The 25,315-nt window shown below is 51.3% G+C and overlaps 12 protein-coding genes across 12 annotated transcripts; 4 read left to right on the top strand and 8 right to left on the bottom strand.

Annotated features, from left to right (window-relative positions):
• Positions 1-860: 860 nt before the first annotated feature.
• Positions 861-1,685, bottom strand: N7496_003163 (S-adenosylmethionine-dependent methyltransferase; the record flags this gene model as incomplete). The annotated part of the gene is made up of 1 exon (XM_056696094.1): positions 861-1,685. The coding sequence occupies one exon, from the start codon at positions 1,683-1,685 to the stop codon at positions 861-863; it is 825 nt and encodes a 274-aa protein (XP_056558306.1).
• A 386-nt stretch (positions 1,686-2,071) lies between these two features.
• N7496_003162 (succinate dehydrogenase assembly factor 3) lies at positions 2,072-2,629 on the top strand (the record flags this gene model as incomplete). The annotated part of the gene is made up of 3 exons (XM_056696093.1): positions 2,072-2,287; positions 2,386-2,485; positions 2,544-2,629. 3 exons carry the CDS (start codon positions 2,072-2,074, stop codon positions 2,627-2,629), a joined length of 402 nt encoding a protein of 133 aa, XP_056558305.1.
• Positions 2,630-3,477: 848 nt separating this feature from the next.
• Positions 3,478-4,292, top strand: N7496_003161 (GNAT family N-acetyltransferase; the record flags this gene model as incomplete). The annotated part of the gene is made up of 3 exons (XM_056696092.1): positions 3,478-3,868; positions 3,944-4,053; positions 4,122-4,292. The coding sequence occupies 3 exons, from the start codon at positions 3,478-3,480 to the stop codon at positions 4,290-4,292; spliced, it is 672 nt and encodes a 223-aa protein (XP_056558304.1).
• Positions 4,293-4,915: 623 nt separating this feature from the next.
• N7496_003160 (KAR9 family protein) lies at positions 4,916-8,025 on the bottom strand (the record flags this gene model as incomplete). The annotated part of the gene is made up of 2 exons (XM_056696091.1): positions 4,916-7,370; positions 7,421-8,025. 2 exons carry the CDS (start codon positions 8,023-8,025, stop codon positions 4,916-4,918), a joined length of 3,060 nt encoding a protein of 1,019 aa, XP_056558303.1.
• A 1,345-nt stretch (positions 8,026-9,370) lies between these two features.
• On the bottom strand, positions 9,371-10,885 carry N7496_003159 (uncharacterized protein; the record flags this gene model as incomplete). The annotated part of the gene is made up of 1 exon (XM_056696090.1): positions 9,371-10,885. One exon carries the CDS (start codon positions 10,883-10,885, stop codon positions 9,371-9,373), a length of 1,515 nt encoding a protein of 504 aa, XP_056558302.1.
• A 916-nt stretch (positions 10,886-11,801) lies between these two features.
• N7496_003158 (alternative oxidase) lies at positions 11,802-12,999 on the bottom strand (the record flags this gene model as incomplete). Its single annotated transcript, XM_056696089.1, has 3 exons — positions 11,802-12,312; positions 12,380-12,670; positions 12,731-12,999. 3 exons carry the CDS (start codon positions 12,997-12,999, stop codon positions 11,802-11,804), a joined length of 1,071 nt encoding a protein of 356 aa, XP_056558301.1.
• A 1,036-nt stretch (positions 13,000-14,035) lies between these two features.
• N7496_003157 (acylphosphatase) lies at positions 14,036-14,683 on the bottom strand (the record flags this gene model as incomplete). The annotated part of the gene is made up of 5 exons (XM_056696088.1): positions 14,036-14,215; positions 14,279-14,348; positions 14,412-14,424; positions 14,528-14,558; positions 14,669-14,683. The coding sequence occupies 5 exons, from the start codon at positions 14,681-14,683 to the stop codon at positions 14,036-14,038; spliced, it is 309 nt and encodes a 102-aa protein (XP_056558300.1).
• Positions 14,684-15,126: 443 nt separating this feature from the next.
• N7496_003156 (sulfite oxidase) lies at positions 15,127-16,894 on the bottom strand (the record flags this gene model as incomplete). Its single annotated transcript, XM_056696087.1, has 2 exons — positions 15,127-16,603; positions 16,674-16,894. The coding sequence occupies 2 exons, from the start codon at positions 16,892-16,894 to the stop codon at positions 15,127-15,129; spliced, it is 1,698 nt and encodes a 565-aa protein (XP_056558299.1).
• A 2,000-nt stretch (positions 16,895-18,894) lies between these two features.
• N7496_003155 (uncharacterized protein) lies at positions 18,895-20,325 on the top strand (the record flags this gene model as incomplete). Its single annotated transcript, XM_056696086.1, has 1 exon — positions 18,895-20,325. One exon carries the CDS (start codon positions 18,895-18,897, stop codon positions 20,323-20,325), a length of 1,431 nt encoding a protein of 476 aa, XP_056558298.1.
• A 471-nt stretch (positions 20,326-20,796) lies between these two features.
• Positions 20,797-22,928, top strand: N7496_003154 (putative glycerol:H+ symporter (Gup1); the record flags this gene model as incomplete). The annotated part of the gene is made up of 4 exons (XM_056696085.1): positions 20,797-21,052; positions 21,132-21,199; positions 21,275-21,856; positions 21,897-22,928. 4 exons carry the CDS (start codon positions 20,797-20,799, stop codon positions 22,926-22,928), a joined length of 1,938 nt encoding a protein of 645 aa, XP_056558297.1.
• Positions 22,929-23,117: 189 nt separating this feature from the next.
• N7496_003153 (putative HIT finger domain protein) lies at positions 23,118-24,011 on the bottom strand (the record flags this gene model as incomplete). Its single annotated transcript, XM_056696084.1, has 1 exon — positions 23,118-24,011. The coding sequence occupies one exon, from the start codon at positions 24,009-24,011 to the stop codon at positions 23,118-23,120; it is 894 nt and encodes a 297-aa protein (XP_056558296.1).
• A 353-nt stretch (positions 24,012-24,364) lies between these two features.
• Positions 24,365-24,857, bottom strand: N7496_003152 (uncharacterized protein; the record flags this gene model as incomplete). The annotated part of the gene is made up of 3 exons (XM_056696083.1): positions 24,365-24,445; positions 24,552-24,657; positions 24,745-24,857. Coding segments are annotated over 3 exons (300 nt in total), but the record flags the coding sequence as incomplete, so codon positions are not given.
• Positions 24,858-25,315: the final 458 nt, after the last annotated feature.

The following is a 25,315-nucleotide window of genomic DNA, read 5'->3' as shown; positions in this document are numbered from 1 at the left end:
TCATTTATTAGAATCAATCAATTAAAGATGTACACATAGTGCTTACTGGGGGGTGGACCCTGTCAAACCCCCTCCATGTGTTTGTCAAGCGAACCTACCTCCACCCGAAAGCCCGCTTGGTATTATGTCAGATTTGATCGAATAAGATGATGTGCTTGTTGGAAACAAATGTGAAAGACTGTCTGTCGATTCTCCCCCATGTAAAACAATAAATCCCACATCTAATGCTTGCATCTGATACCGAAAGAAAGCTTTTCGGCTACGCCCTGTCATACTCCCGCGTGAGCCACACTGGGGTATGGTAAGGATTGCAAGATCGAATGGTAATGAAACATTCAAGCTCAGGGTATTTATAAACTGGCTCGTTTCACTATTCTATGTTTAGCATTTCCGGATTCTATACAACCACCGACAACTATTTTGAGAATGACCAGACCTGTATCATCCAAGAGCGATTCGGGGGGTTTATCCCTTTGGGCCGTCCTCGGCTACCACGTTGGTTTCAATGACTGAAACGATCATTTTATCTTGTGGTGCAATGTAAGCCGGCAGATCCGTCTCTGTCGTGAGCTATACATATTAGGCGAGCGTCACTCGAGGGTGGCCCCGAGCAAGTCACAAACCTCCATTGCATTTCTTTTCCCCGTCGTTCTAGTTCTAGTTTGAGATTGAGAAATTCCAGTGTAGCTACCCATACCGAACGACATCTTTTCTGGCGAGTATGGCCGTTTTATATGAGGTTTAATCCTGTAGTATGCAATCTTCCAAGCTGTTTAGGTAGGTACAGGTAGGAGAGAATTTGGATAGCAGCTGCCCCAAATACATGTCCGTATCTTTCTATATTACTCAAATGCCTCTTTCTAAGAAGCATCTTGCCTCCAAATCCGAACAATGACCAGCTTCTCCCATCCTGCCTGCATACCACTTGACCCAACGGTCTCAGCATTCCATCCACCCCAAGCACGAATGCACTCCTTGACCTCTTCAGGTCGATTCTGTTTGCAAAGAAGCACATATGCCACACCACGAGCAGACAAAATGCCAGGAATAGCCTCCAGTAACCGGTTCGTCGTCTCCATGCCATCTGCACCGCCCGCATACGTCAGGGACAAGAAGTATGAGTCGCTCTCAAACTTTGCAGAGCGAGACATGGATTGTGATGCTGTGGGATCATTCTCTGACTCGGTAGGTAGACGAGGCAGCTCTTCTGTTGGAACATAGGGTGGGTTGAAAAGAAGGACGTCGACGCTTCCAGGGCGCAGTGCCGTGCAGAGGTCACTGGTTATGGAAGAGGCATGGACTGTATGCAGATTTGAGTTTGCACCAGATGTGCTTGATTCTTTTTGCACTGTCTTGATAGCTGATGCAACGGTTTCTCGGGTTGCTATGCAAGCATTCCGGTTCACGTCTATCCCCAATGTGAGGATGTCCTGTCGCCCGAAGATATGTTGTGATTGCGCGGCTGCGAAAGCTAGGACCACACCAGATCCAGTACCTGCCTCCACGACCAGAGGTACTGAGTTGAATGATGAGTCTGGTGATGGGCTGGTGGATTTTTTGAAGCGTTCAGATAGCCATTTGGACTCGGATTCTGAAGATAGTGTGTCCAGGAAGAGGTATGAGTCCTCGGCGGGCTCATAGATAGTGTCGAAAGAGACATGCGAGGTGTCCGGTGTGGGCAGCATTTTTCAGCCTTTTCTGAAAATTTTGATTCTTTTGATGGTCTTCTTTCAGCTTTGATATTTTTTTTCTTTCGATATCAAAATGGTCGCTATCTGCTGCAAGCGGATTTTGGGCACTAGCCAGACCAACAATCTCGAGTTCTTGCGACAGGCGTGCAATTTTAGGCTGATTTTCTTCAAAAGCCCTGCTGTAAGGTCTCAATTCCGAATTCTAATGTCGTTGACTGGAATATAACTTGCAGTGTCGCACTGAAGGAAAAGCTCAAAGCCGGGCCCAAGCGACCCACCGATTCGCTCCGCCGCCTCGCCGCCTTTCGGCTTCTCCAACCCGTTCCCCAGGAAATTATGTCATTTCTTCTTCTTCTTTAAACCTCTACAACCCAGCAACCATGCGTCTCGCACACCGTCTCCTCATGGCCACGCCGGCCTCGATGGGCTCCAAATCCAGTCTCAGTGAAGCCCTCGCCCTCCTCCCCCCATTGCAACTCTACCGGCGCATCCTGCGCGTGCATCGCAAACTCGACCCGGAGCTGCGCGTTTTGGGCGACTCATACGTGAAGAAGGAGTTCCGGGCGCATCGGACTGCGGAGAATCCACTACACATTGTACGTTTATACTGTTGGTCTATGGGAGAACTGGGGGACGAATGGATTGGAGATGGTACCCTCGGCTTGACGGACTAGGACTGACTGGACAATTGCAGATCGGATTCTTGACGGAATGGCAACTATACGCGCAAAAATTGGAGGGCGATAACTGGTCTGGAGAGAAATTGGACAAGTCTAAATTGGATAAGCTGAATGGTATGGTTCTTGGTGATTGTTGCTTGGTTTAGGTCACTAACATGCTGCCCTGCTCCAGATCAACAAATCGGACAGCTATTTGAGTTGATGCAGGCCATCAAAAACCCCGAACCCGAAGGCGAGGGTGAGGGCGAAAAACAATGATTGATTTGAGTGAAGTAATATCTCTTCTCCGAGGAGCTTAAGCCTGGCGTCGAGGACCCTGGCATCGTCGGACTCGGCTTCTCTAAAATTGAGCCGAGGCCCTCCGACCAAAGGGCTTCGATGCTACTCAGGACAAGTGTGGTCTTGAACCCTTCCGCCTTGTCGAACATTGTTACGCCTGGCATAGTCATTGAGGAATTCAGGCAATACTCGATGTTTACCCTTTCAACCTTATCTGTACTATATATGAACGAGAGAAAGCTTTCTTATGAAATTCGATCCGAGGAGATCTCCAAGTAGAATCCCTCTTGTTCACATGCTACCAGTCGGTCCACTGATACCGTTGATAATCTCACAAGCTCCAATTTCGAGGAGACGATCCCATAATGTCAACTCTAGTGCTAGACCTATCTTTCCCCGCAATCTGCGATATACTCGCCTAGAGGCCTATATCTGAGGAATATTACCTACAGGAGTAAATTATACTCGTCTCTGAGAGCCCTATGCCGACCTTCATAGCTCTCTAGCAATCTATCTGCAAAACTACATGTCCTAGATCGAGTCATTTCTACGCCCAGCCTTGTCCTGTCCAATCATACCTCTCAAATCAGCTTATCTAATCCAAAATCGGTAACCAACTAACTATCGGCAGCCGAGATCGGGTTCTTCGCCGATTTTTATAGAACGAAATGGAGGTACGCCCTTCCCTTGACAATCGACCCCAGTCACGAACATAAAAAACCAATCTCCCTAGAAGTCCCAATTCCCCCAATCCCACCCCCAATCCCATATTCCATTCAATCCAATTCAATTCCCCTAGCAAATCCACACCCTCATAATCAATCAAAATGCCCTCCATCCTCGAAGACCCCTCCTCCCGCATCCCCGCACCAACAGCACACACCACCGCCGCACCCACACTATCACCCCGGCACACCACCCTTCCCAAAGCCTCCAATGCAGGCATGACTCTCTACCCTATCACGGGTGGCTCGTCGAGTATCCCGTGGGATCTAGTTAAATTCCTCCACGCGGAATTTAGCGCGGAGATTGAGCGCGGGAGTACTTATCCTATGGAGAAGCCGATGGAGTTGGAGGCGTTTGCGGAGTATTGGTTTGGCACGTTTGCGGTTGTTGCTGTGCTTGATGGGGAGGAGGGTGAGGGAAATGGGTTGGTGGAAGGGAGGGATTGGGAGAATGTTTGTTTGGGGACGTTTTATATTAAGCCGAATTATCCTGGTAAGTATTGTCCCCTGTTGTTTGATAAGGTGTGAAGTGTAATGGTATAATTGTGGCTTGTACTGATGATTACAGGTCGTTGCTCGCATATCTGCAATGCCGGTTTCTTGACTACCGTCGCAGCGCGTGGCAAGGGCGTTGGCCAGCAGATGGGAGAAGCTTATCTGGATTTTGCTCCGAAGCTAGTATGTTAAGCTCATCTCAACCCCAAACATTTGAGGACTTCGTTTAGAAATTAATCCGGATTCTCTAGGGATACAAATACTCCGTCTTCAACCTGGTCTTCGCTAACAACCCTGCTTCTATCCGTATCTGGGAGAGACTTGGGTTCAGCGTTATTGGACGGGTTCCTAAGGCGGCGCGTCTCGCTAATAGCGAGGAGCTGGTTGATGCGTTGGTTTTTGGACGCGAGTTGGGAAATTAGATGTTGTTTCGGTTGCATTGTAATTAAAAAGAAAAGTCTGGATATGGTATATACATAGGCAGTCACAATGAACATTGACAATGAATGATGACGCTCGGATACAAGACGCAGAGAGCTTTACGGGAGAATGCGGGAATCAGACTTGTGTATCAATTTCAGTCTATAAGTTTAGATCGACTTCCACTACCCAACACCAAGGATAGAACTACATGAGATATTCACATGGGATGGAAGATGAAAATCCAAGGAAGAATCACATCAAGACAAGGCAACCGCAAGTTTAAAACAACCCGAAGATAAAAACAATAGTAAGATAGAACCCAACGCTCAGACCATACCATGCAACAATGGGGATATCACGCAAAACCTAATCCTCAAGATCATGGCGCCAATGCCCGCCCGCTCAGTACCTATAGAAGAAACACTGGTTGGCGCGGGGGCGCAATGCACAAAAAAAAGGCAAAATAAGACAATGGGACTGAATGGAAAAGAGATGAGGAGACATGGGAGGGTTGGAGAGATATTTAGGAGAGAGGAGGTGAGGCGGGTCGAGGGAGGAGAGGAAAGTGTATAAAAGGTAAGGAGGATGGCGGATATTGATGGAGCAGACTGGGTTAGAGTCATTATGCTCTCCAAGGTGGCCGGGCAGCCAGGTTCGCCTGTGAAGCCGATCCCCCGTTCGATCGCTTAGGCAAGGGTAGGAGACTAGTTCGCCGACTGCCAGAGTGGCCGAGGGCTGTACCCGGACGCGTCGACTTTGTAGGACTCTCCTGTGGTTCGTAGCCTGGCCCTTGGGAAGAAACGCTGCGACTGAAAGAAGAGCCCGTTCCAGCGAAGCTCTGTCGGCTACGAGGAGTAGCGGATAGGCCAGATGGTCTGCGGAGACGACTATAAGGTGGAGGATCGAGCAGGGAGGAGCTGGGTGGGGTGGGGGATGACACGTTGCGGTTGGGACTGCGGGACGACGACGCCAGTCGGTTTGATAGACGGCTAAGTGAACGGCCAGCACCAGGTACAGGAGATGCAGACATATCTCGCCGGAAAGGGACCGTCGACGACGGACGGCCGTACACCGGGGCAGAGCTCTTCCTTGTGGTGCCCGGCGTTGTGGTACTCAGATATCCAGAGCTCGAATGTAGATCATTCAGGTTGGTACTGGCGTTCCAACGAGGGCGATTCGGAATGGTAGATGGTTGTGGGATGTGAGAGGTCTTGCGGGTCGCTGGCGTGGGTGTAACGGGGGCCGTTGGCTTGGGGAGAGAAGACTTGCGTCCGGTCATAGTGGCAGTCACTTGCGGCAGACCAGACAATCGACGGACCTTTGACATGGTTGAGCGCGTCGTGGCACTGCCGACCGAGCTTTCGCGACGACTGGAGCTTCCCATGGGCGTCTTGTATCCACTGCCGCTCATAACAACCGACGAAGCAGGCGAGCTCCCGGGGGTGTCAATAGCACTACCCGTAGCTGGGCTGTCCATCGTAATGATACTTGAGATCGAGTCACGCAATTGTTGACCCTTGACAATTTGCACATCCTCAAGAGAAGAATCCATCACCCGAAGACTAGCTTTGAGGGCATCCGTCCGCGAGGTCATGTCGGACAAAAGGCGTAGCACCTCGCCGTTCACAGTCAAACGATCATTGACACCCTTCTGGATAATAGAAATGACCCGCTCGATAGCAGGAACATAGTGCATCTTCTTGGCCTCGTAATTCTCAATCCGCTTGGTCATATTGCCCGGATTGTGAACCTGCGCGTTGGTCTCCAATCCTTCCTGCAACTTGGAAATGCTCCGCTCGACCGACTCGAACATCTTCTGTGCCTGACTGCCCGCGTTGCGGAACACTATAATCCACTTGTCCTCACCCAGTTCCTTTCGCAAAGCTTCCGCATCCGTCTCAAGGACCTTATAGCTCTTCTCCAGCCGGCTTCGTCGGTCATCGAGCTCCTCACAAGCACTTGGGAAGACGCCCTCGGCCCGCGATTGGAACATAGAGAGTCTCATGGGCAAGAAATCCAAAGATGCCCGGAGTGGTTGCATGCGCGCAAACAGGGCCATCAGGTTAGAATAGCTGGAGTCATCCTGCGGCGTCTTGATAACGGGCGTCCCAGATGCTGCTGCGAGCATACTCAGACGATTAGTAGCAGGGGACCGGCCCTTGGTCGGAGATTCCTCCACGATAGTCTCGAGTTCGTTTATATCCAGACCACCCGTTGAATCGCCGGTATCCATCAAAGTATGGTGTCGCTTCTCCTCCATCTCAAAAATCATCCCGCTCAGGTTGTCAATCTCCATGCCCACGTCACCCAACACGTTAGACCAAAGCTCCTCCCACTCCATGGCCAACTCCACTTGCTCCTTCACACCGCGCAACTTGTTCTTAATCTGAGCCCAGTTGTGCAGAATGCTTTCCATCTGACTGACAATCGTCTTCAAGCTCTCCGAGTCGACATTAGCGATATCGTCCCGAAGTTGCACGTTCTCGATGGCCTTCACGTAGACATTCACCAGCGACTCGAAGCGAGTGATGGCTTTATCCACCCCATCAAGACCCTCTCGCCCACCGGCAGCCGCCCACTCCACGTCATCCTCGGAGTCCAGCCCACTGAGCACATCCGACGCCTTTCTAATCCAAATCTGGATTTGCTCCGCCGCGCCGTTCAACGCGCGCACCGCCGCGAACGCCGTGGAAATATTTCTTATACTAGTCTCGAGCGCTCCGGGCTGCGGTAAAGGAATAGACGTGAGCTGGGACAGCTGGTTGCTGAACGAGGCACGGGAGAAGGAGTATATTGATTCGGCACGTTGCAAGCCCATGGGGTTGAAGTACGACTGTGAGTTAGAAGATGAGGCGACCGCGTAGTTAGGTGGAGAGTCCTTTGGCGGGGGCGCAGGGGCGGATTCCGCTGACTGCTCCTCGCTGCGTTTCGTGTCATCGACATATTTCTCAAAATCCGTCCGCGTATCTTGGGCTGTGTCGGTGGGTAGTGATGGTTCGGGCAAGGACGCGGGCTCTACGCGCAGCGGCGCGGGCGCAGCCTCTGCAACAGACATGGATGGTGTTGTCGGCGGAGAGCTGCTCTCAGTGTCAGGGACAGGCACCGGGTTGTAAGCGGCGGCCAGAACGGGGGTTCCGGGCCGTCGACGACCGCGTCGGCGTAATCTGGCCCTTCCGCGTATGCCTCGGTCGCGCGCTGTAGAAGATCGTGACTGGGGATCTCGAGCCTGTTCGACGCGCTCCGCTTAAAGTACTGTGGATGTTGATCCGGGGAAGGAGCCGTTGGACCGGACCACGCCTGTCCTCGCTTCTCAACCTTGATCGACAGGTCCTGGTGCTGGCTGTCCAGCTCCTTGAGCTGTTCTTCGGGAATCCGACCGACGTTTTTAGGATCCCGGGGCGCGCTCGTCACCTTGTTGGTGCCGTCGAGTAGCTTCACGCGGGCCGCGAGCGCGGGCGATAGGCGACGGAAGATGCCCGGCTTACCACCTGCAGCCTTCTCGGCGCTAGAGGGCTCGGCTGGGATGTCGTCTTCGTGACCGCTATGGTTGCTGCTGCCGAGACTCCAGAGAGAAGACTTGGACTTCAAGCGGCGGAGAGGGGAGGGACCGGGGTCATTTGGTGAGCCGGAGACCGCGGGGGGCGGAGGAGGTGAGGCGGACGTAACGGACACGCTGGCAGACGGCGCGATGTCAGTCGCAGAAGGAGTTGGGCCGTCGACTGTGGCATGCATGGGTAGGAGGACGGTCGAAAGGGACAGGGTAGAGAGTGGAAAGGTGTCGACAATTTAGGTAGGGATGGGACAAGGAATGTTTCGTTCTCGTTCGGTAAAAGGATAGTGGACGTATAGGATAGGTGGGACGGGTTCCCCCCTTCTCACGGCGGGTTTGATGATTTAGTAATTGGAGAATTGGGGGAGGGCTACATGGCCAGGTTAATAGTTCTTGTAAAAGTGTCAACGATGAGAGCTGAGAATTATCTGGTGGTGTAGGCAGATAAGTATTGGGCAGCAATGGCTTTAAGACAAGAGAAACGAGGGATGGGGAGGGTGTTGACGCATCAAGAGGGTACCTGGGGTCCCGCCTGGTTAACTATGGGGGCCTAAGTACCCTTCCGTTCTCCTCGGTCTGTAATTTAATGCATGAGTTTGGAGTATTTCAGTATGCTTCGTAGTCAAGGGATCTGCATTGGACGATCAGATGAAATCATACTGCAGTATCATACTCTTTGTCTTTCGGCTGCATAAAGCTGAGTCCAATGAAACCATAATCTGATGAACTAGATTAAAGCTATACTTGATGAATCCTATCATGGACATTACGTATCTTTGAATGATCTCCTTTCTCCACGTTCTTCTACAGTATCCACGAAGCTCAATTCAGCGAATAATCAGTCAAATCTAGTGATAATATCCAAAAAGGAGCGTTCATTTCAAGGGGCGCTCGGATCAGCACCCATGTGCCCTAGCGTCAACGGACCTTTACGGAAATGAAAGGACAGCTCGAGGCCCGTGATGAAGAGTAGTTGGATCAAAGAAGAATGGCTTGCTTTTCTATTGTCCCATTCCAGTCTTTGAACGCGAACCGGTAAATAATGGAAAACTTTGAAAGTCAGGAACAACTCCAGCAACCAAGGGACCATCAAGTCGCATCCACGGTTTCGTCTCGATTGAACTCCCCTACGAAAACTACGAATTTGTCACTGCACATGGATACACGGGCTCCACTCCGTGAAAAAGAGTCCTGTAATATGTAATATAAATATATTATCAATTAAAGCCCTGCCCCGAGGATTATTATTATTATCATACTGTACGGAGTATTCACTATCCATAGATGATCAAACCAATATGCAGCGAAATTCCGAACTAAACCAAACAATCGGAGAATGAACAAATCAACCAATATCCAACACCAAATGTGGAGAATGGGCAGAAGCTGTCGGAGACAATTCAGGGGTATCTAGCCAAGTGCCCATGGAGGTAATAAACAAAAACAACAACGTCAATATGTCAAGGCCGAAATGCAACTCGTAAACTCTTCCTCCTCCTCCTCCTCCTCCTTCTTCAACCCTATCATTTAAATCAGACCGGCACTCGGGGGTCGTCCCGGGTTAGCCTCCATCCAATCTCGTACCAGTTCCTCACGCACCGTCTTGCACCAGGCCAACAGTGCGGCGTCGAATTGCCTCCAGGCTACTTCGCTGGTGCTCTGAACCACCCCCATAACGTCCACCTGCTTCCGCATCTCCCACCGCAACTCGGCAGCTTTGAGCCAGAATCGCAGATTTTCTGCCTGGCGATACGGTTTGGCGATGTCCTCGTGGTAGGCCTTGATCTCCCCAAAGTGACGCTTCGACTTCTTGACTGCGATGTTGTGTAACTGGACCAGGATGCGGCCATCCCGGAAACGCTCTAGGAACGGGGATGGGAGGGAGTCCAACGGCGTCTCATCGATGGCCGTCCATTCGGGCAGACTATGACCACCGGGCATGAGACTACGAAGGAAAGACTCCTCGCGGGCTCGTTCCCGTCCAGCCCAGTCGCCACGGGCCCAGTCCCAATTCTCTCGCTCTTGAGCCTCCAGGTCCTCCAGGGCTTTCTCCCGGACTAGCATGGTGCGGACACCCACAATCCACCCCTTGATCACATCTCGCTCTTCATCGCGGAGACCACAGGCAAAGTGTCGTGCTGCCCAGCGTTTCAGTACATCAAGGACGTGAAGCAGATCTTTGCGAATGTCGCGTTCACTCTTAATCGAGCCCAGGCGTTCAGGGTGCGGGTGGGCGGTATAGTAGATCTTGGCAGCTCGAATAGCCATCGTCACATCATCCAGAATACACATGCCCTGCGCCTCTTCCTTAGTTTGCGGCGCTAGCGCTTCCCGCACGGTATCGTCATCTGAACCCTCGGGAATATCACCGGGGGAGAGACTGGTACGTATTGGCGCGCGGGGTGGAGGTTCCACGCCATTCTCAATAGCCTCGATATTACCCTCGGCCCTGTCCAGTGCGACTTGCAAATCGCGGCGTAAAGAGACCACGTCGGGCGGGGGAGGGACGTGGTGCGTTTTAATGCTGTATGTACTGACGGTGGGGGGCAGCATCACCTCCCCCTCCTCGTCCTCATAATTAGCCTCGTCCTCCGCCTCGTCCACCATCTCCGTCGGGCTGGCCACCAAATCCTCCATATGCCGCTCATTCGGCGTGATCAGCACCCGCGGCACATTATCCCTATTCTTCTTCTTAAAATCCTTGCCTCGGCCTGTTTTTCCGTCCAACAGGCCCGTGCGGGCAAAGTAGTACTGTAGATGGGCGATACTGCCCAGGCTCATGACGCTGTCGCGATGCCGCGCCGAGTCGGCGAATTCGGCCCCGCAGGCGCGCACGTATCCATGTCTGCGAGAGGAAGTCGAGATCGTGGAGCGGGCGTCGGTCGAGGTCGCCGAGGAGGCGGAGTGGGAGGAAACGGAGGAGAAGGTGCGGTCCGGGGAGGAGTATGAAGAAATGGCGGGCGTTGCGGGAACGGACGGCGATGGCGACGAGGCGCGGACGGGCAGCGACAAGGCTTCGTCCATAGACTGCGGTTCCTCCATGGCTATTCGCGTGGTTGAAAGATATTCTGAAACCGCAACTGTCGTCGCACCAGTCGCGGTGGTGTCTCAATGGTCAATCGTTCGATCGGCGACTGTTGGCATGCGACTCGATCGGGAGGGGATGTGGTCGCCGTTCACTCGGGACGATGGCACGACCGGATGATGAGGGTTGAAAGGTGAACTTGGAGAATCGTACAGTCGAAGAAAGCAAGAGAAAGAGTCGAGCCCTGCTGTCTTTCGGGTCGGAGGGCCAACGGAAGAGACCAGATTGAACGGAGGTTTAATGAGAACGTGCAGGATCGACGGCCGAGAGGCTTTTTTGGGATAAAAGGGGTGGTGCCGACTAACCAACTGTGTAATTGGTCTAACGGGGGCAGAGACCAAGGGCTAAAATTAAGCACAATAAAACGGTCAACTTAGAAATCAAGGGCGAAAGGGGGGTGAAAGCGGGTCGGACAGTCCAACACACAGACTGGAACCCTGTGGGAATTTAATTTGTCGTCAATCTGTAACTATCGTCGTTGGTGGTCGATGGTCTCCGATAGGACCGTATAGATCTTTGCACCCATCACACGGACAGCCCCTATTCATGTTGAAGTGTGAGATATCAGCATCCAATGTACTCCAAGTATAAACTAGATTGAATTACGGAATACTTCTCCTTGGATGTATGAGATGATTAAGTTTTACTTTCAGAAAACTACAGAAACCCCGAACGTGTTGCTGAATTGCCCCTTTGGGTTTAGCGGAGCCCCGCGTCCCGCGTTCCAACCGAACAAACTGGAACGATTCGATGCTTCGATTGGAATTCGATTGCATAGTTCATCAAGTCATGCTTCTATAACCAGAGAGAAGAGTGATTCCCGCCAACGCCAACCCGAAAAAATCACCAATTACCCCAAGCGCTTTTTCTCATCTAAAAAATGTCCTTCCGCTCCCATCCCGTCGCCTTCAAATTATCAATCCCCCGAGTAGGATGGTCCTTGCTCAGATCCTGATACTCCGTCTGGTAGGGATTGGGGTCAGCCGCCTGGTCCAGGTTCGACAGCGTATGGTTGACCTCGCGGTGTTTGGCCTCGTCGGCACGGATATAGAGCAACAAGTCTCGCATCGTGCGCTGATCCTCCGGCATCTGCCAGTAGTTCACTGCAATCTCGGGTGCCTTGAGCGTTTTCCACTCGGGCAAATGGCCGTCCTCGAGTTCCTTGATGGCCCGTGTGTATGTCAACACTGCCTCTTCTTCCAGGTAGCCCACGAAGCGGTGGCAGATCCGTGGGGAGATGAGATACGACAAGAAGAAGCCGTTGAAGAACACTCCCTGGGCGCCGAGCACCATCAAGCGCATGAACCAGCCGGGCTCGGCCAGTTTAAGGAATGTAAGGAGATGCATTCGCTCGTTGAATGCTTCTTCGAGGAGGGTCTCGATCCTAGAGAGAAAGGTAAGTGTAAGTAAACCTTTTGAGGCCTGGGCTCGGTTCGAGAATAGATACATACCATCCATTATCACGCTTCATGCGTCGTAAACTCCGAAGATGTCTCAGCATACCACCAACCATTCCAGGTACACCCGCCACACTCTCCAGGAAGATGAATCGGGTCAGCCATTTCTGCTCCGTCATCTTAAACTTCTCCGATGCTTCCTGTCCCGGCTGTGGGTGTTTATATCCCGTCACCAAGTCCATACCCCATCGGAAGAAGCGAACGGTGCCCAGGGCAACCCAATCGGACCAGTTGGTGGCTTCGCGATGCGCGATTCTCACGTTTTGCATCTGCGCCTCGGTATAACTGTAAAACTTTGTATGAGCTCGTATTCGAGATTAGCTTGCGGGGTGTCTCTCTGCTTACATTGGATGCGACCATGCCGGTGTCACGTCTTTCACTGCGGGGTTTGCCGGAGGTGGGAAGAATTCCTTGATCTTGGGTTGAGGTGTTGAGGAGATCAGGCGTTTTGATGTGTAGGTCAATGGTGAAGAGCGTTGTCTGGCGAGACATGAAGAGTTGATCGTCGTGGCCGCTATTCCGGAGTATGTGCGAACGGCCAGGAAGAGATAAGTCTGCGGCCGTGCAGCAACCCGCAAGGGTGCAGTCGTCGATAGTGTTGATAGTGAGTTCATCATGAACAAGCTGGTGTGGGTGATGATCAGCTTTGTAGTTGATGTCGAAAGTAATTCTTTGTTCGATGTAGTTCAATGTCTTTGAAAGATGAAAAGCAAGTGTAGGCGGCGTCAGCCTCGCGCTTTATACCTCGCGACTCAAGGCCGAAAGCCCGAGAGAATACGAAGCCCGAGCAAAAACCGTAGTAAAAAAAAAAATCCACACATCGTAAACCATAGCTTCGCCCTCCTCTGACAGTCTCAAATTTGGAACAGGCCAGGGGTGTGCCTGAAAGAATGACGGCATTTGCCAGTGCTTATTGGCGGGCCATACGACGGCCACGATCGCCCGTTAGAGGAACAATACCAGAACGACCCCCACTTCGCCGATCGTCTGCCCTGCGGCTCGAATGACAATGCATTTGACGTGATAGCTAGTAAATACGACCCTAGAGAACCATCTACGAACAAGAAGCAGCATCAACGAGCTTCCCATTACCCATGTAGTCGTGTGTTAACTACGACGTTGATATTCGACCGTTATCCGAATACCGTCAGCCTGGGCCTTTGGACGAGGCAGGTGACTTCGGGAGGAGTCGGGGGTGGCCACCGTTTTCGCCCTGCCCGTCAGGCACTGACTGACTCACGGCCTCCCGAGAAAATCTCGGGATGAGCACGGCGTCTGCTATTCGCGATCTTGAATTTTCTGAAACTCGATCTCACCGGTGAGAAATTGGGGAGTGAACTTGGTCACGAGTCCTGAAGAGAAATGTAGGCCCCCGGTGCTTGCCGATATCTTGCTCATTGTCGCTCGCGGTGGGGATGCTTAGCGGCTGGGCCTGATGTAAATATAGTCCACGTTCTACATGGTTGTTTGTGTCGAGTTTACACCCTCGTGGAATTTAGACAATTAAGCAACTACTCTAGGACTTTGCAATCTTTCATGGATGAAGAAAAAGTTAATGATTTCCTGTGGAAAGTTCATGATTCTCGTTAAAATAGGATCCAAGGACGATGGAAGCGATCGATGGAAGGACCACCATCATAGAGAAACAGCTTAAGCCCCAGAATGAAACATCGACTCTGCAGTCCTCATCACCAAAAATTGATCCTCCCCGTCTTGAAGCTCCAAATCTCGCTTCTCCAGCTTCACAACATGGGCATGACGCGGGCCTTTATCAATTTGTTGCAGCAACTTCTGCACGGTCTGTTCATCGCCCTGAACTTCTCCCTCAACCTAAGCCGCGAAATCGAATTAGCCCGAGAGCCAACTAAACCTTGTGGTCGAGAGTCTACTTACTCTCCCACATGTGGTGTTTCGAACCCAGCCTGTTAGGCCATGACTAGTTGCACATTTTTGAGTAAAATCTCTGTGATTTATCCGTTGTATAAGATATGATGTCATACCCCGATCTGGGTGATCGTGTCCTTACCGGAAGCCGACACCTGGACGATGGGATTAGCATGTAATTTCTTTTGTGTTTATGTATTATTTTATTCAGGCAGCAAGGGCTGATGAAAGACGAGGCAGTAAGGCGGGTTGTCTTACCTTGCACGGTGCCGTGGACCTTGAATGCGATCTAGCATTAGGTCAGCTCTGCGGGGCTAAAGGGATATTTTCAAGGTAGAGTAAGGTCCATGGTAATTCTAAGGCTGGTGACCTGGAAGAATTCATTAAAGCTATACTTACCCTCTTGCTGGTCATGCTTGGATGTTTGTTTGTGCTGGCACTTGTAAAGTGGCGAGGGGAGGTTGTCGATGCAGGTGGAGGTTCCGGGGAAATGCTCGGCGCAGAGTGCTGATCTAATCGCGCATCTCCTCCACGCCAACACTATACAAACAATCTGTCAGTTTTAATTATGATTTTTGAATGAGTTAAGCCAAAGTTGGTTTAACTTGATCAGTCTCGGAATATATCGTTTCCAGTCGCCGGGAGCTTCATGAGGTTGCTATGGGCATTACAATATTCTAAGCGAGATGAGCACGGTAAAGTAATGTAAACAATATGCTGAGGTATAAATTGAGTAAATCGCAAAGAGATCAATGCAGCTAGTATTATTAAGTACAATCTCGTTTCAACAAGGATAGCCAAATACACATCGATAGTACAGGCAATCGAGAAATAACAAGCTTTTGTCCGAAACAAAATTAATCATCGACGTCGCGAGGATCATGATCCCGCCAGTACTGCTCATACTCTTCTGCCGTCTGTCCAGGGATGATGTCATAGTGAGTTAGAGGCGCTAGAGGAATGCCGAGCTGCTCATACTTATCCAAACGTTTCCTGGTAAGCTCCCGACTCTTATTGACACTGTAAACCTTGATGCGATGTGCGGAGGAGGTAACATGTAGACCCCAATTCCATGCGGCGCGAACATTTAGTGGCTGTGTATTGAGCGAGTTGTCCCAGCATCGACAGACAATCTCGATCCAACCTTCCACATCGCATGGAAGATCATATTCCCATGTTCGCCAGGTCCAACGCCCCTTCTTAGACAATTTCTCAGGAGGCACGGAATACCAAGTGAAGCCTCCATCGGCAGATAGCTCGACTCGCTCGGGCCATCGACCTCCGCCCGAGTATGCCCAGCCCTTGCATCTGATCGTACCTATATGAACGACAGTTTGCTTGGTCCAGGGCGACATAATCGCGGAGCTGACGGGCATCTCTTGGATTTGAATGCCGTCCGTTGCGCGTAAGTTGTACTTGCCAACCTGTTGGTTGAAGTAAAGATACTCCTTAGACTGAACTGGAGCGCGAGAAGGATGCTCAATAGCCTTGATGCGGTACAACCACTTGACGCTACGAGCACCAATGTACCCTAGAACGACGACCCGCAGTGGATAGCCGTGGATCTTGGGTAGAGGTTCACCGTTCATCTCCCAGGCCAGAATGACCTCGTTAGCCTTGACTTTAGACCATGGAACGCTGACAACGTAGTTGCCCACTTCGAGATCCTTGACATAGGTCTCGGCTCCGTAGAGTTCAAGGTGCTTGGCCGGCTTGAGTAAGCCGCCGCAGTCTTTGATCACCTTCTTTAAGCTGATGCCCACATATCGAGCGGTTCCAATAGCACCCTCGGCCCATGGAGCCTGAGGTACTTCGTCACCTTGGCCACCGTACAGTGAGATTTGTTCGATACGGCGGGTGCCAGAGCACTGGATAGTGACGGTCTTCTCCATGCGAGGGAACCGGGACTCATCCATAAGGTCGTCCAGGGTGTAGGTCTTGGGATTTGCAACCAGCCCATCCAGCGACATATCCCACTTATCCTTGTCGATAATGGGAATGCCACCGTGGTTTCGCACAAAGTGAAGTGGGTTGGGTGTGATCGTCTTGGAAGTGACAAGTCGCTTCGGGGGCTCGCCGTTATAGGGGAATTGAAGGAGGTGAAGCATATCGGGATGCTTCTCGCGAAGTACAGTACGCCAGGAATCATCGGAAACGGTGGTGAGCTCTCCACCGAGAGCTGCGTGCCAGGCTTTGAAGTCATCGCCGGGCAGGACGGGATTGGTGCCGGGGATGGGGCCGAACATGAAGTCAGGGCATTCTGGGAAGGTCTGAGATGCCAAGATCTTTTTGGCTCTGCTCTTTTTCTCCGGGAAGTTCTCCCATTCGACGTATCTAAAGCAAACAAGCACAATATGTCAGCCATGGTAACCTTGTATACCCGAAATCGCCTTGAGTAACGTACCCTTTCCAACCTACACGCTCTCGAGAGAACAGCTTCGCACGATCGCCGACCGACTGAATAGCTTCTTCGTCTTTGATGATCTTGGTAGGTGGTGGAGGATAAATATTGATGGTATCACTCCCGGTCTGATCTAGGATTGGCAGCTTGTGGCCAGCCATACCCTGTTCGATCTTCCACTCATCGGGACGGTTGTTGGTATCCAGTTCCACAGTGATCTCCATGATGAACGAAGGTAGATAATAAAGATAAGTGAAACGAGTCCTGGATCAATTCATGCAAACAAATGAGAAAGTGGTTGATGAAGATGCAAACTTGGTCGGCTCGTTCATTTTGTTATATAGTTCTCTGCACGGAACCCATATGGTTTCGAATGCAGGGGATCATTCATGCGACATTCCACAATTGCTTCCATGGCTTGCAAGCATTGACTTCCCAGCCCCTCGTTCGAAAAGAAAGTTCTGCCCCAAGAATTCGACCAGAAGAATAGCTCGAATAACTCGTTTAATCGCTCGGCTGCGGGAACCGGAGCTCCGGATGACCTCACGACTCACTAATACTAGCTATCAGCCGAGTCATCCGGCTGTCCAATAGTCTATACTGAAGAGGGCTTTTAAGCGATCTCCCGCACTGATTAGAGTCTTATAACTGGTAATGTCTCGAGCAAGGAATGGTTGTGCTAGGGAGTCCCTTGTCGAGTAGCTCCTCCGTCTCCCCAAAAGTATGACAAGAGTATGACAGGTGATCGTCGCTCCAGTGTATCCCTCTTATTTTTTTTTTCCTGAGCTCGATATGACAGTCTAACAGTTACCTGAAGCAGCAAAATTGAAGTTGAATGAAGTGTATCAAGGGATGTGGAAGGAATGTCAATTCCCCAGCTTCCCGCTTCTATTGGCTAGGAGTTTTGACTGCGATCCCGCTTTTGTCGGCTTTGATGTCCGTGCGCCAGAGTTGGACCCTTCTGGAATGCAGGGAGAATGAGGGTCCATTGTTGGAGGTGGCAGACCCTGCGTAAGATGAAACCTTTTGCCTTTCATTGGATGAATAGTGCTTCCCAAAGTAGGCAAAGCGGTAGATTGATGCAATCAACCTTTCAAGCTTGCTAAGGTTGCCACTGGGTCCAATCATACCTCCTTTGAAGTCTACGAATTCAATCTATCTATCACTGTTGCCAGTTCAACTCTGCTGACGTCAAGATAAACATCGTCATGACAGACTAAGGAGGATTTTGTACTTAATATGATGCTCCCACCGATGGCCAGTTGGATACTGCTGGCTGCAAGTCATAGTGAGCCCGGTCGCACATAAGATATCTCATCCCAGATTGTACTTGGAAGTTGAGATATGGAGCTACTTGTTACTCAGATTTGTTATTCATTCTGGCAATCCGCCTCCTGTTGAGGCTGACATGAAGCTTTGCGGCACACATGAGGATTCGTGATTGAATGTCCGAACCATGGAAGATCGGGGCCACGAGTGCAGGGCCGGTTTATAGCCGCTGAAAACCCGCAGATAACAAGACGCCACAGTATGTAGCCACTCGATCATGGTTGTTTGAAATATCAAGTTAAAGTCCGAACGATAGTCAGCACACTTCTGACTGCATGTCTGGGACTGAAAGAGGGGGCTTTTGCGGGGTGACTACCTTCCAGATGCTGATCGTATCAACGATGAGTCAATGGTATGACCAGGGAGATCTAGTATCATGCAGCTAAAGAGCGAAAAGTAGCATTGCTTTTGTCGAGAGGCCTGGTACAACAGGTCTGAGCGAGGGCGGGGTGCCCTCGGACCTTTTTAAGCTTTCGCCAAACGACCCAAGGAACAATTGCATCGAGACTGGAGATAGCCTATGCGCCCCCCCGATACGAGGTTGACAGGGAACCGCGCTATCCGACTCATCTTTCACCCAGTAGGGTCTTTTTAGACGATACCTGGAACTATTGGTATACAATCATGTCTTGTGGGCACGAGGATGGGCGAATCAGGCATGCATTTGGTACGCCAGGACCGTCGGAAGCCAAAGTCAAAGTGCTCCATAACATCCCACATGGGTTGAGCTAGACTTTTTCTCTTACACCAGGAATAGTCATACACTATTGGGCTGAATTTCCCCCGCACCGTGCTCAGATAAATAAGACAACAAGGTCTACCGTTTCCTAGTTTCAGTTTTGATCTGTCAAATTCAAGCTGGTAGCTTTCTACGTCTTGAATCAACAAAGATACAATGGCTATCATTCATACCCTGCTGGCCATTGCCTCTCTGCCTTTGGCAGACCTTGCTAGTGCAGAAAGAGTCTTGGGTGCTTACATCTTCCAGCGACATGGAGATCGCACAGCCAAGGGCCTTCCACCTACAAAGTTGACGGATCTCGGTTACAATCAAGAATACATGACCGGCAACTTCTTCCATGAGCGGTACATCTCGGCTAGCTCGCAGAATCATATCGAGGGCATTAGCTCTAGCGTCGTCAACCTAGCCCAGATCAGTGCCAGTGCGCCCCAGGACACTGTCATTCAGATTTCCGGTCAAGCCTTCTTGCAGGGTCTCTACCCGCCCGTCGGTTCGGCTGCAAACGAGACTCTTCGCAATGGAACCACCGTCTACTCCCCTCTGAGCGGTTACCAGCTCATCCCCATGGGAGATGTGCAGTCTGGCAGTAGTAGTGAAGACAATACATGGCTCCAAAGCACCTCCGAATGCAACAACGCGGAGGTGAGCAGCAACGACTATTTCTACTCGAGCTCGTACCAGCAGCTGCTCTCCAGCACAAGCAGTCTTTACAAATCTCTCGAATCTAATCTCAACAATACCGTCTCCTCGAGTGGCCTCAGCTTCAAGAATGCATTCACCATCTGGGACTTACTGAACGTTGCTTCGATCCACAATGCTTCTGCCAGCATCCCGTCCGATGCGGTGATGGAAGAACTGCTGGTCCTAGCCAACACTCATGAGTTCAATCTCGCATATAACAGCTCAGAGCCCATTCGTGCAGTGGCAGGCATGACGCTGGCCGGTGAAGTGTTGACATCCTTGAACAAGACCATCAGTTCTGGCGGCAAGTCCAAGTTGAACATCCAATTTGGCGCGTACGCAACGTTCCTGGCTTACTTTGGACTGGCTGGGCTCAGCAATAATGTGAACTTTACTGGAATGCCCGTCTATGCTTCTTCGATGACATGGGAGCTCGTCACAAACACTTCTGGCACAGGGATGCCCTCGGAGTCGGACATTAACGTCCGTTTCTTGTTCCATAATGGAACGAGCATCGAGGGTTCAACCGAATTGGAAGCCTACCCGCTCTTTGGACAGTCCGATGTGGAGATTCCATGGACACAGTTTGTCGACTCCACCAAGAAGTTTGCTATCACCTCCCAGCAGCAGTGGTGCCAGGCCTGTGGCAATTCCACTGGTATCTGCAGTTCCACTTCTGACTCTTCCTCTAATGCCTCGTCGTCTAAATCGTCTTCCAGCGGAGGAATGAGTCTTGCGGTTGCTGGTGTCATTGGTGCCATGGTCACCTTGGGTGTTCTTGCGGGTCTGACTGCCCTGCTTCTTCTCGTATTCAATCTCCGGTTGGTGCGCAAGTCTACACTGGCTTCTCTTGGCCGTGGATCCGAAACTTCTATCACGCCCGTTGCTGAAAAAGCAGCTTAGAGGTAGGGAGGTATGACGGATGAGACTGTTTGGCAATTTCGAATTTGCTGAGAAATGTTTGGTCTGATGGACTATAGTTCATCACGTAACAATGTTGCTTGCCAAATTGTTTGCATGCTGCTGGAGTCATCATTAGTTAAGTTATAATACGATCAATGAAAGAAGAAATGATATTTACTACGAGGTAAAGCTGTCAAGCAGAAAAGAGGGTTGGCTAGGGAAGTAGTTCTCAATCAGCCTAAGAATAGCAAATTCTCTTAACAACATTCCCTGGGAGGCCGCAAAGAGTATCGAGATGGTTATAGATCGATGTGGTATTCTCGGGCGGTGATTGGCTCCCCAGAGAAGGACCCCCGTGGCCAGTTGGCAATGCCTCGGCCCCCCCCTGAGACTCTTAAGTAAACACCCTCTACCCTCGATCCATCGTCCCTCCACTCCGATCGTCGCGTTGCGCCATGCCCCTGCTATAAAATGCCTGCCCTTCTTTCCTGGCTGCGACGCATCTACTCGCTCGACACCCTCGACACTCGCTTTACCTCCACCGCCACCACCCCAGGCAACGCTGCCGCTGACACGCGACCTCCCTGTGCGAAAGATGCCCGCGCCAATGCTATCGCCCAGAGTGCACCCGCTCCGCTCTGGCGCACGCCCGAGTTCTTCGTCTATTACCTTTTCTTCATCACACTCGTTCCGTTGATGTTTAAGACCGTCGTGGATGCTTCGAAGGGTGAGTGAAGAGCCTATGTTGCGGACATGGCAGGAGGATAGCGCTTCAAATGCTTACTGCAGATCTGCAAATTGAACAGACACCCACCCTATCTATCCCACATACTCCCACCTCCTGTCACCAGGATGGATTCCTGGCCGTCTTGTTGTGAGTTCCGAGTTCAAGTCAACTATAGATCCCCGAGGCGAATATAGCTCACGTTCGCCGCTTCAATGACGACAGGACAACTCCGATGCCCAATATGCGAGCTTCCGCGACAACATCCCCTATCTCCTGTTGCTCCTGATTGCCCATCCAATTGCCCGTCGGGTCTACCAGTCCTTCACGAGTCGTTCCACCTCCGAAACCAAGCCCGCCCACCCTTCGGCGGCAGCGGCCGGTGATGCGCAGCTAGAGCAACGGATGCGCTTTGACTTTGGATTTGGGCTAATCTTCGTCACTGCGCTTCACGGAGTCTCAGCGCTCAAAGTCTTGCTGATCCTGTTTATTAACTACAAAATTGGCAAGAACCTTCCCCGGTCTTACGTCCCTGCGGTCACATGGACCTTCAATATCTGCATCTTGTTCGCCAACGAACTATGCGGAGGGTACCCATTCGAAGTGATTGCCACCATACTGTCTCCGGGGTCCGGCTCGCCAGGGGAGAAGCACACTCTGCTTGTCGAGTGGGCGAAAGCACTCGATAGCTTCGGTGGCATTATGCCTCGATGGGAGGTTCTTTTCAAGGTCACCGTCCTGCGCTTGATCAGTTTCAATATGGATTACTATTGGAGCCTGGAATACCCCGCAGGGAGCGCGATTGAAGTGAGTTTCTGTATTGCAAAATTGCATCAACTGGGTATAGCTGACCGAGTTCTACAAGAAGAAACAGCTCGACCCCGCGACCCTGTCTGACCGAGACCGTGTCAAAATCCCCGCCGAGCCCTCTGCATTCAGTATGCGCAACTATATCGCCTACGTGCTCTACTCGCCATTGTACCTGGCCGGCCCTATTTTGACCTTCAACGATTACATGTCACAGCAACGCTACAAAGCACCCTCATTGACGAGTACTCGCACTACCCTCTATGGAATCCGCTTCCTCCTCACCCTGCTCTGCATGGAGCTTATTCTCCACTACATCTATGCTGTGGCCATCTCCAAGGCATCGCCCGATTGGTCCCTGTTCACTCCCGGCCAACTCAGTATGCTGGCATTTTTCAATCTCCACATCATCTGGCTGAAGCTGCTCATCCCCTGGCGCTTCTTCCGTCTATGGGCCCTCATCGACGGAATCGACCCGCCAGAGAACATGGTCCGCTGCATGTCAAACAACTATTCTGCCTTTGCCTTCTGGCGCGGCTGGCACCGCTCTTATAACCGCTGGATTGTCCGATATGTCTACGTGCCCCTTGGCGGAGGCGGTGGTGGACGACGGCCTGCTGGATCAAAACCATCCTCGTCTTCACCGCAGTCAGGCTTGATGGCCAAGTTCCTCCAGATCCGCAACTTCTTGTTGGTGTTCACTTTCGTTGCTTTGTGGCACGATATCAACCTGCGTTTGTTGATGTGGAGCTGGCTCATTACCCTCTTCGTTTTGCCTGAAGTTTTGGGTGGCATGTTGTTCCCTGCTAGTCGCTGGCGCTCGCGGCCTACCGCGTACCGAGTCCTGAGTGGCATCGGATCGGTTGGCAACGTGCTCATGATGATGATTGCCAACCTGGTTGGCTTTGCACTCGGTTTGGATGGCTTGCAGAACCTGCTTACTACCCTGACGGGATCGTACTCGGGCGTTGCATATATGATTTCGTGTTGCGTAGTGCTGTTTGTTGGAGTGCAGGTCATGTTTGAGATTCGCGAGGATGAGCTGCGAGCGGGTATCAACCTGAAATGTTGAACGGTAGAAATCCTTTTTACATTTTGGTTACTTCCATAGCGAAAAATAAAATCGGTAATGATTAAGAGTACACTAGCTATGGTACAGTCGCTTTTGGCCATAATATTCATCAAGTCATTAAGATAGAAGAAGGGCATAAGAATGTCCTCTCCTCTCCATAGTATACACAACAGATACCTCCAGTTCGCCCTAGAAAAAGGCACCGCACCTCGAGTCTTCATGGACCTTATAACAGTCCAACCCGCAGGTTCGCAAGTGACAACTCTTACACCGAATCTTGCCCCAGTATCCACACATACAACAAAAAGCCCGGGGAAGCTGTGTCGAGATCGGCGGTCCAGCGCGCGAAGCATTATACGACAGAGCGGGTTCCGCCAAAAGACGATCCATAATACGTTCTGACGGCAGAGTTGGAGCATATGACCGTAGAAGGGGATCATTATCGTGTTCCGTCTTAATGAGTTTGTGTTTCCGCTCGTCGCTATCCTCCTCCGCTTCGGCATCCGTATTCTCAGTCTGTGAGGGCGCAGGGGTAGGCGTAGAGGTAGCAGTGGTAGTAGCGACAGCCGACGGTCGTTTCTTCCGTGCAGCAGCAGTAGAAGCTGGCGTCGAGCTCCGCCGCGCCGCAGCAGCAGCCACTACTGCCTTGACTCGCGTTGGGATAACCGGCGCGATCGCCGCAGCTCCAACCGGTATACTCAGTCCACCACCTCCGGCAGCGATAGCAGCCTCCTCGTCATCAAGGTGATTCCGAAACGTCTTCTGCGAGACCAAGATACGGCGCACGTTCGAGGTAGTCTTTGTCCGGGAGACGCGTGCGCCTGCTTCCTTCGCTGGCCTGGCGGGTACGGGGATCTGCACATCGCGCTGGTTCTCGCGGTCTAGTTCGGCCAAGTGGCGGATGATGGCGTTTGCGCGTCGCGAAGAAATGTCGCCGCCTTTGCTGGCGTTGTGAATTCCGCGTTTGCGGCCGAGGGCCGGAGCCATGGCGGCTTTGGCTGGGTCGAAGCCTCGGTCTGCGACATAGGTGTAGCCTGGGGTCGCATGAGATGAGGAATTTGCTAGAAGCTCGACGCGAAACATGATTTCCAGGAGTGTTGAGGGTGTAAAGGGCGAATGTCCAGGGAAGAGAGAGGCCGAGAGTTGATTTATTCGGATGACCACGATAAGGCGGTGTTTGATTTGTTTGCACTCCACCCAGAGCTTCCTGAAGCTCAAACCACGAGAGGAGCTTGGCATCAAATGGGCAGATGTTTTGTACTTTGTACTTAATTCCGTATATTTAGAAGGGACTTTTGCAACCATCAGTTTAGTTAGCACAGATATAAATTTGAATAAATGCCTAATTCGCAGTCAAACTAATGCATGACAACACGCCTCAACGCCATAGAACCAAGTAAAGCACTAGCAGATCAAGGACAAATGAAAGAAATATCTCATTTCTTCTTCAGCTGATCCACCCGGGTCTCCAGCTCCGTAATGTAGGACTGAAGCTTGATGGTAGCATGCTGAAGAGCCTGTATATCAACGAGACCATCCTTCCGGGGATACCGGAGAGGAGGATGGTCGCACGATCAGCTACTGCAAACAAGTGTTTGACAAAGGAACAAGGTTGAAACATACAGTAATATCGTCATTCAACATCTCGTTGGAAACACGGTAGTCTCCAAGCACATAGTAGTAGACGGACGCGCCGGCAACGACTGCACCGGCTAGGAAGCCGAAGAGTCTGTTGGTTGTCAGAAGAAGCCACAGCATGATACAATATCAAGCATCAAAGCACATATTAAGCTAGATATCAGGGATCAAGACATACCCTCCACGGAAAGCGCCAACAGGCTTTCGCGCTGGCAACGGCGCGGCCTCCCAGCGGGGACGGGAGACGGAGAATGTTCGGGCACCCACGCGCCCGCGAAGGGGGGAGGAAAATCTTTGTGCGCACAGTCATCCTGACCTTGATAGTTAGATTAGGCCCAGGGAGCAACCTTATTCCCAGAGCATGGGTAGTTCTTACGTTGTGAAGTAGATTAGATGGTGGCGATCGAAGCAGCTTGGTGGAAAGTGACGTTGACAGGAGGGAATTCCGGCGGAGGTGGCGGCGGGAACGGGAGGTTTCTATACGAGCGAAGTATACTACAAAACAAATGGACTTGCAACGAATTTAACAACACTTGCAGATTTCCGAATACCAATAAAGTATGGTATGTGATTCACTGGAGCCCTAAAATAAGACACCGGTCTATGCAACTAGTTTAAGCCCGTGGATGGTTGAGATACCAATGTACACCCGCTCTAATACTCGAACACTACGGTTCGCATTGAAGTAAAACAGGCTATACATCCCAAGGAACAGCATATGATGCATAGTGAAGCCAAATGAATGCATA

Source organism: Penicillium cataractarum (assembly GCF_028827025.1).
Source record: "Penicillium cataractarum strain IBT 29864 chromosome Unknown utg000002l, whole genome shotgun sequence".
NCBI classification, from domain to species: domain Eukaryota; kingdom Fungi; phylum Ascomycota; class Eurotiomycetes; order Eurotiales; family Aspergillaceae; genus Penicillium; species Penicillium cataractarum.
Note: the sequence above shows the minus strand (reverse complement) of the source record. Positions and strands in the feature narration are given on the sequence as shown.